This window comes from Bidens hawaiensis, unplaced genomic scaffold (genome assembly GCF_021521415.1).
Source record: "Bidens hawaiensis isolate Kalapana, Puna unplaced genomic scaffold, B.hawaiensis_p1.1 tig00021514_1, whole genome shotgun sequence".
Taxonomy (NCBI): Eukaryota; Viridiplantae; Streptophyta; class Magnoliopsida; order Asterales; family Asteraceae; genus Bidens; species Bidens hawaiensis.
The window spans coordinates 308,312-316,949 of NW_027493347.1; the positions used below are offsets into that span (position 1 = coordinate 308,312).

At 41.9% G+C, this 8,638-nt stretch overlaps 1 protein-coding gene across 1 annotated transcript; it reads right to left on the minus strand.

Annotated features, from left to right (window-relative positions):
* Nucleotides 1–1,533: 1,533 nt before the first annotated feature.
* On the minus strand, nt 1,534–5,871 carry LOC143563753 (uncharacterized). The gene is made up of 5 exons (XM_077051227.1): nt 5,722–5,871; nt 4,051–5,571; nt 3,655–3,879; nt 2,668–2,946; nt 1,534–1,818 (listed from the first exon to the last, which is right to left on the minus strand). Exons 1-5 carry the CDS (start codon nt 5,869–5,871, stop codon nt 1,534–1,536), a joined length of 2,460 nt encoding a protein of 819 aa, XP_076907342.1.
* Between the last annotated feature and the right edge of the window lie 2,767 nt (nt 5,872–8,638).

Below are 8,638 nucleotides of genomic sequence, written 5' to 3' on the forward strand. Positions count from 1 at the left end.
CCACCCCAAGTTGACTTAAACGTTATATCTTGTTGATCAAAACATGTTGCACCATTCATAAGAACAACTAAAGACAATCAAGGATATTGTTTATCCATCTAAGCTTAAGCGTCAAGGTCTACCTAGCAGCCATGAGATATGCATAAATTCATCTGTAGGGCTTACATATGATGTGTCCCTTGTGGCCCCTTTCTTAATGGTAATAGGACGCGAGCAAGGGGACCCCATATGAATAACAACGTTGATGATCAAGTCAGTAGTGTATTTATACTTTGATGTACGAGGTGATCATGTCTATCGACTTATGTTTGGCAGATAAATTGCGGGTTTGCTCTTTGATCTCTTTTAATATTCATAAATCCACTTAAGAGATATGAATACCCAGATGATATATCGCATAAAGACCCATGGTGTCCGTCCCTTGGAGCATCCCATCAATACAGGATTTAAGGTTATAAAACCATACGCCTATGAAGTGTTTACCAATAAAACTAGAAGCATGAAATTTATGTTTATATCACAGGCTACTTGGGCATACCCTGACGTTAAACCTACCCAAGCATCGTATGATTAGTCTATTCGTATTTCTATAAAATTTTTAATTTTTACGATCAAACTAAACATAAGGCTTGAGTGTAACCCGCCTTTTCATCCCATTTTCTTTAGTCTAACATGTATCCCACTAAAAATCAAGCATTTTAAAGGGTTCAATTAAGTCAACAACAAAATCGCCCTTTCATTCTTAAAGGCTGAGCCTACCAACACATCAGACACTGAGTCTAAACCGTTCAGCTACAAGACCTTACGTCTGGGCTTATCGACAATTTTCTTATTTATTATATCTATATATATAATTTTTTTTTAGAAAAACACCAAGAGATTGTCAAAAAATTCGGTATTAATATCTTTTCCTGTTTGCTGCAGAATTTCAAAAACATGGAACATTTCAAAACTTTTTATTTTTTTTAATTTAATTTTTTTTCATTTTTTTTATTTTTATTTTTATCCTACAACTAAGTAAAATAAACTCCCATCCCCACACTTGAATGAAAACATCGTCCTTGATGAGAACAAGAAAAAGAAATAACAATGAAACTATTCTAGAAATTAAAAATACAAAGGAAAAGAACTAATACTCCCTTAGTAATAGCCGTGTCCTCTAATCTTGCGATCCTCGGGAGCAAGTTCCACAACGCCATCAGAGCTATCATACGAATACATTTCCGTCTTTAGTAAACCACACTCGCTCACATATAGCAGCGTACAAAATAAAAAGAAAATATAAGAAATAAACATTTTTTTGTATTTTTACATTTTATGATTTTTTTATGTAAGTTTTTTTTTTAATATAATTTATAGAATACCCCTAAAATCGACCGACTTGAATGGAGATTGAGTACGAGTGGTCGTTAATAGAAAGATATCCTGAACAGGAAATAAAATAAACAAAAATAACTACAAAACTCTACAACTCGGGCTGCCTCCCGAGAGCGCTTATTTTAGCGGGTCCTCAGCCTGACCCCTCCATCACGCCTATGCGTCAAATGCTGTGAGGCGCAAGACCACGCCTTCCCTTTCTTCCACCTTCTCGCTGATATAATGTTTGAGACGCTGACCATTAACCTTGAAGCTCCCGTTTTTATCTTCAATCTCAACTGCTCCATACGGGAAGACTTCCTTGACCGTGTACGGTCCATACCATCGGGACTTAAGCTTTCCCGAGATCAACTTCAACCGGGAATTAAAAAGAAGTACGGTGTCCCCACACTTGAATTGTTTATTACCTTGTAACTTTCGATCATGTAACTCCTTAGTCCTCTACTTATATTTATATGAATGCGCATATGCATGATCATGAAGCTCCTCCAACTCATGTAGCTGATGAAAACGATGATCCCTGGCAGTCGAAAGATCGAAGTTAACTGTTTGAAGTGCCCATGAGGAACGATGCTCCAACTCGACGAGCAGATGACAGGACTTCCCATAAATCATCCGAAATGGTGTAGAACCGGTCGGGGTTTTATACATTGTACGGAAAGCCCAAAGAGCGTCATGTAGCTTTTTGGACCAATCCTTTCGGTTTAACCCAACCGTCTTCTCAAGAATGCGTTTAATGCTACGGTTACTCACTTCCACTTGCCCACTAGTCTGTGGGTGGTAAGCGGTCGCAAGCTGATGGGTGACCCCATAGCGCTGCAACGCCTTCTCCATCTGCGCATTGCAGAAGTGAGTTCCTCGATCACTGATCAAGGCTTTTGGAACACCAAACCGAGAGAAAAGAGCCTTAAGAAAGCTCACTACAACTCTGGTGTCAATAGTGGGCAAGGCTTTGGCCTCGACCCACTTTGAAACATAATCAACAACCATGGGTATGTACTTGTTCCCGCGAGATGACAGGAACGGGCCCATGAAATCAATACCCCAAACGTCAAAAACCTCGCAAACCTGAATAGAATGCGGGGGCATCTCATTACGGGATGAGATAATACCGATACACTGACAACAATCACAACCTATAACGAATGTATGCGCGTCCTTAAATATTGACGGCCAATAAAATCCAGCATCGAATACCTTCTTCGCGGTGAGGCTCGCGCCATATGTCGGTCCCTAGTGACAATGGCTAAAAATTTGCCATCCCTCCTTAGCATCCACGCATCTGCTAACAAGTTGGTCGGCACCGATACGAAACAAATATGGATCATCCCAGATGTAGAACTTAACATCAGCAAAGAATTTCTTTTTTTGCTGGTGAGACATCTTCTTCGGGATGGACCCGTGGACAAGAAAGTTCGCAATATCGGCAAACCAAGGGTAACCGGCATCCTGTACCTTAACAAACATCAAACACTCGGTAGGAAAACGATCATCGAGCTCAACAACTTCATCTTTAACTTCGGCTCTCTCCAGGCGTGACAAATGTTCGGCCGCCACATTATCGGCCCCCTTTTATCACGGATCTCTATATCAAACTCTTGCAGTAGCAGAATCCAACAGATTAGACGAGGCTTAGCATCCTGCTTGCTGAAGAGATATCGAATAGCGGCATGATTCGTGTAAACAACAGTCTTGGACAGAATAAGATAGGACCTAAACTTATCGAATGCAAACACCACAGCCAGCAGCTCTTTCTCGGTGGTGGTGTAGTTCTCTTGAGTGTCGTTTAAGGTCTGGCTCGCATAGTAGATCGGATGGAAGTGTCTTTCCTTCCGCTGTCCAAGAACGGCACCGACTGCATAAACGCTTGCGTCACACATTAACTCGAATGATAACGTCTAGTCGGGAGCAATCGATACACTGCTCCGAAAAGAAAAATGGAGCATCATTCTCAAGAAGCTTGGTCATGGGTCTCGCGATTTTTGAGAAATATTTGATAAAACGACGATAGAATCCGGCGTGACCCAAAAAGCTTCGAATAGATCTCACGGAAGTAGGCGGTGGGAGTTAAGATATTGTTTCAATTTTTGCACGATCTACCTCAATCCCCGCACTCGAGATTCGATGCCCAAAGACAATACCCTCGTGCACCATGAAATGACACTTCTTTCAGTTAAGGACTAGGTTGGTATTAATGCAACGAGACTTCATCTTTTCAAGATTAGAGAGACAATGATCAAAGGAACTCCCGAACACCGAAAAGTCATCCATGAAAACCTCCATGGAGTCCTCAATCATGTAGTGAAAGATAGCCACCATGTATCTCTGAAATGTGGCTGGAGCGTTGCAAAGTCCGAAGGGCATACGTTTATAGGCAAACGTGCCATAAGGACAAGTGAATATGGTTTTCTCCTGGTCATCTGGAGTTATCGGGATCTGAAAATACCCGGAGAAACCATCAAGGAAGTAGTAGAACTGCTGACCTGCCAAACACTCCAGCATCTGGTCAATGATGGGTAAAGGAAAGTGGTCTTTCCTAGTGGCATCGTTCAGTCTGCGATAGTCGTTGTAGACTCTCCAACCAGTCACAGTTCTAGTGGGAATGAGCTCGTTCCTCTCATTGGTGACGACAGTCATGCCACCCTTTTTTGGAACCACTTGAACTGGACTAACCCAGGGGCTATCAGAAATAGGAAAGATGATCCCTGCATCAAGGAGTTTGAAAATCTCTTTCTTCACCACCTCTTGCATCTTCGGATTTAGCCTTCTCTGAAGCTGAACAACAGTTATGAAATCATCCTCCATGATGATTTTATGAGTGCAAAATGAGGGGTTTACACTTTTGATGTCAATAATCTTCCATGCAATGGCCTCCTTATGCGCCCTGAGCACCTTCAACAACTTCATCATCTCGCCCTCCGTCAGTGCAGAAGCAATAATTACTGGCAACTTCCTCTCTTCATCCAGAAATGCACACTCCAAATGAGTGGGTAGATCTTTAAGCTCTAAGGAAGAAGGAGGACTCTTGACGGAAGGTCGGTCCTTCGGATCAACACGCACGATCTCAGTCGATATGTCAGAATCAAGGGAGGACGACTCGGCATCAGCATAAGAGGGCTGTTCGGTTATGGCGACCATCTCAACCTCTGGAATCTCCCTATCTAGAATCTGTGTGTCTAAGGTGGAGCCTCCACAGATGTCATTGAAAAACTCCCTAAGATGAGTCATGATCATATCAATGAAGTATAGGGAGTCATCAGCCGATTTGGGATGCTTGAGTGACTGTCGAACGTCAAACGTGACGTTCTCATCTCCAACTCGAAGAACCAGTTTACCATCGCGAACATCGATCAACGCCTGGGTGGTGGCTAGAAAAGGTCTACCTAGAATGAGCAGAACACTGTCATCCTTGTTCATATCAAGAATAACGAAGTCCACCAGGAAGAAGAACTTTCCAATGCGAACGAGCATGTTTTCAACAATCCCACACGGATATTTCACGGATTGGTCCGCGAGCTGAATGCTCATCATCCTAGTGGGCCTTGGCTCACCTAGACCTAGTCTACTGAAAACAGAATACGACATCAGATTAATACTGGCCCTAAGGTCAGCCAACGCATGACTAACCGTATCATCGACTAAGATGCAAAGAATCATGAAACTCCCAGGATCAGCCATCTTTTCAGGCAATTTGCTCTGCAAAATGGCAGAGAAACCAGCACTAAGAGGAACGTAAGAGACTTCGGCTAACTTCTGCTTATTCGTAAGAATGTCCTTGAGGAACTTGGCGTATTTAGGCATTTGAGTCAGTACCTCAAGGAATGGAACGTTTAGATGAAGCTGCTTAAGAAGTTCTAAGAATTTAGCATTTTGCTCCTTATCTCTGTCCATTTGAAGTCTCCCAGGATATGGAAATTTAGGCTTATAAACTCTTAGTGGTGGTTTGGCTTGCTTCTCGGCCTGTGCTGTACTTGCTGGGCTGCGCCTCTGGTGCACCTTGGCCGGCAGAGACTCCATCAGAATCTCCTCATCTACCTGCTCCTCTCCATCGACCGCAGGCTGGTCGACGACTCCTTCTGTAGTCACCTCCTGAATCACGGGCTCGTCACGTGCCCTTGCACCACTCCTAGTAATCACAGCTTCAGCGAATCCTTTCGGGTTTTGCTCTGTATTTCTCGGAAGTGTACCGGCGGCCTCTCATTTAAACAACTAGCTATCTCTCCCATCTGCCACTCTAGATTCTGAATTGATGCTCCCTGATTTTTCATGAAGGTTTTGTGCTCATGGAATTTCTCTTGGGTTTCCATATGTCGGGAATCTTCTTGTGTCATGAGCTGGGATAACATCTGCGTTTGCTATGACATCATATCCTCTAAGATGGGCTTCTTCTCTCCACTGCTCGGCCCCTCGACGGAATCCTGAAATAGGCTTTGACGTTGCTGGAAGCCGGATTGATTTCCGTTCCTCCAGTTTGAGTTTTGATTGCTTCTCCATCCCAAATTACAGGAATTTTGGTTTCGGTTTGGATAGCTTATGAAGTCAACAGCCTCTTCCTGAAAATCTACGGGGCACTAATTCGTATCATGCTCCCCTCTACAAATCTTGCAAAGCTGACTCTTCACCTTCAGGTCCTTCACCATCTTCGTTAACGCCTCAACCTGTGCCATAAGTGCAGTGTTCTTGTCGACCGGATGTACACCACGTGATATAGAGTCGACGCTCTTGGTACTCCTAACAGGTGGTCACTGGTATCCACTCATGGCTAACCCATTGAACAGGGCTATGCACTCATCGGTATCCTTCGTCGTCAGCAAGTTGCCTCCCGCTGCCGTGTCAAGCATACTCTGTGTCGCATATGTCACTTCGTTATAGAACTTCTCGACAATTGCCCAGTCTTGTAGGCCATGGTTCGGACATAATGCTAAAAGATTTTTGAATCACTCCCATGCCTCATAGAACGTCTCGGTGTCTTCCATTTGGAAAGAATGAAATTGATTACGCAAACGAGCGGTTTTAGCTGGAGGATCGTATTTTTCAAGAAAGTGGGCCTGCATGGTGGCCCAAGTAGCTATGGACCCCTGTGGAAGGGATTCAAGCCACAGACTAGCCTGATCAACGAGTGAGAATGGAAAGACGCGAAGCTTGATAGCATCTTCAGAAACACCGGTGAGATTGAATGCGTCGCAAATACGAGCAATGCGAGTGAGATGAGAATGCGGGTTTTCGTGGATCAACCCGTGAAATTGTGCAGAATATGAAATAGTGTTCAGAATATTAGATGGAATCTGCCAATTCGTGTTTACCGCGATGGCTAGTGGAAAGATGCTGGATCTCACGCCAGCATTGGTCGTACGGGCCCGGTCTGCAACGGTCCTCCTCGGTGGTGGTACTGCGTCGCCCATCTCTTCTTCTGTTGGAGGTGCCTTAGATCGCCAATGAAACTCACGTTCGGGTTCGGAAAAAGGTTTTAGCTCTGAAGGTCCCTGCGAACGTGTGTGTGGCATGCACTAGTTAGACAAACAAGTGTAAGCTCAAATATAGGGCAAATAATTTTTATTTCAAGTAGCACGTAGAGCCCCTAATCTAAACGAAAACAAACAAAATGAAACTAATTAAGCTAAACTAATATAAATTAGAAAACAAAAATAAACAGGCAAGTTCCCAACTCAGGTCATTCTCTAATCGTCTCAAACCGTGTCCCCGGCAACGGCGCCAAAAACTTGATGTGCGAATATATATATATATATATATATAATTAATAAAATGCGGTTCGCAACTAAGCTTTAAAAACCAAACAACCTAACCTAGTTCACACAATCGGCAAGTGTATCGGTCGCGTGTAGCAAAGAGAAAGGAAGTCCGGGTATCGAACTCAAGGACACTAGAGGTGGCTCGGATACTAAACCCTAACTAAGTCCTGCCCTAAAAACAATATTTAATTTATTATTTTTTATTTTTTTAAATTAATTTAAACTAATTTAACTAACTTACTTAACTTAACGAAACTAATGGGAAAACTAAACGGCAGTGACGGAGCTCTCAAATATGATGAAGGGGAACCACCTAGGTAAGGAATCTTAACGACTATCAACAACGCTCGGGCGACAACGAACACATGAAACCGGGTTCTAAAAATAATCTATCTAGACAATGATAAGGGAAAATAGGTCCCCATGGTCAGTTTTACTAAGGACACCTAAAACATCTAGAAAGAAGGATAAAGCAAGGTTGATTTTCTAAGTACCCGAATGATATATTACGTGGTCCATATCAAAATCGCAAATTCTACTAAGGCTCGTAATCCTAACAAACCTAGAGAATAAGGGGTAATTCAATATTAAAGATTAAATAATTCGGCTTACAAAATAAACTAATCAACAGCTAGAAAACCGATCGAGGTCTCGCAACGGCTAACTAAATCGACTACACCAAAAAGATAAACCGACTCCTAATGTCTTGGTCCGACTAAAAATAGATGAACTACTGAGATGAACAACTCTAACCAATCAAACCCTATGGTGATGTCTACCACAAACGACCAAAACACTAAGTAATCAGTCTAGCATTCAATCCTAAACAAAACACGAAACAAATTCATGTAAAGATAAAATCACACGAGGTTTAATTAATAAAATATTGACAAACTCAATAGCAATCATAGAATAAAACCATAATAATATGAACTTGACAATATAAAATCAATTATATGTTCGTTAGTCAACCCAAAACAATCGTCAACACATCGTAAATCTACCAAACCTAGGTAGTTCTAACAAGTTTAGCCAATAACCCTTATCAAAATAAAAGAAACATCGAAACAAATTAAGTTCAACATGTCTATAATTCTGTAGTGACAAAAAGTCATGAGAATTTTAATAACCGAATGATGAGACAAGCAAATTAACAAACCATATATTCAAACCTTGCTCCACTATGTGAGACCAGTGTTGTTGCTGTCCAACCTTCTGTTAATGCATCAAAAGTCTCCTCTTGGGTCACAACAAAAAATAATAATAAATCTTCTCTTGTAAGAAAACTCCACATCAATGATAAAAACACTTGCGGCCGCCTTCCTTCAAAGTTCCAATTCTCTCCCCCCTAGGTCAAAGGAAAATTTATATATCCTTTTATAAACTATCTCAGCCGACTTTAAATTTGTGGACTCCAGCCTCATATTTTGATGGACCTTGTTAAATGAAATAAGCCTAGGCCCAACGAGCTTTAAGTGTAACACAAATTAGGTTACTTTGTTTCTTGCTTT

Bases quoted from the DNA above. Each gene is read 5' to 3' on its own strand.
- LOC143563753 (XM_077051227.1), bottom strand. From the start codon at position 5,871: ATGGAGAAGCAATCAAAACTCAAACTGGAGGAACGGAAATCAATCCGG. The intron at 5,572-5,721 runs GTTATCCCAGCT...TTTAAATGAGAG, and splicing joins ATGTCATAGCAAACGCAGAT to GCCGCCGGTACACTTCCGAG. The intron at 2,947-3,654 runs GTTTTCATGGAT...CCGTGATAAAAG, and splicing joins TGATTGAGGACTCCATGGAG to GGGGCCGATAATGTGGCGGC.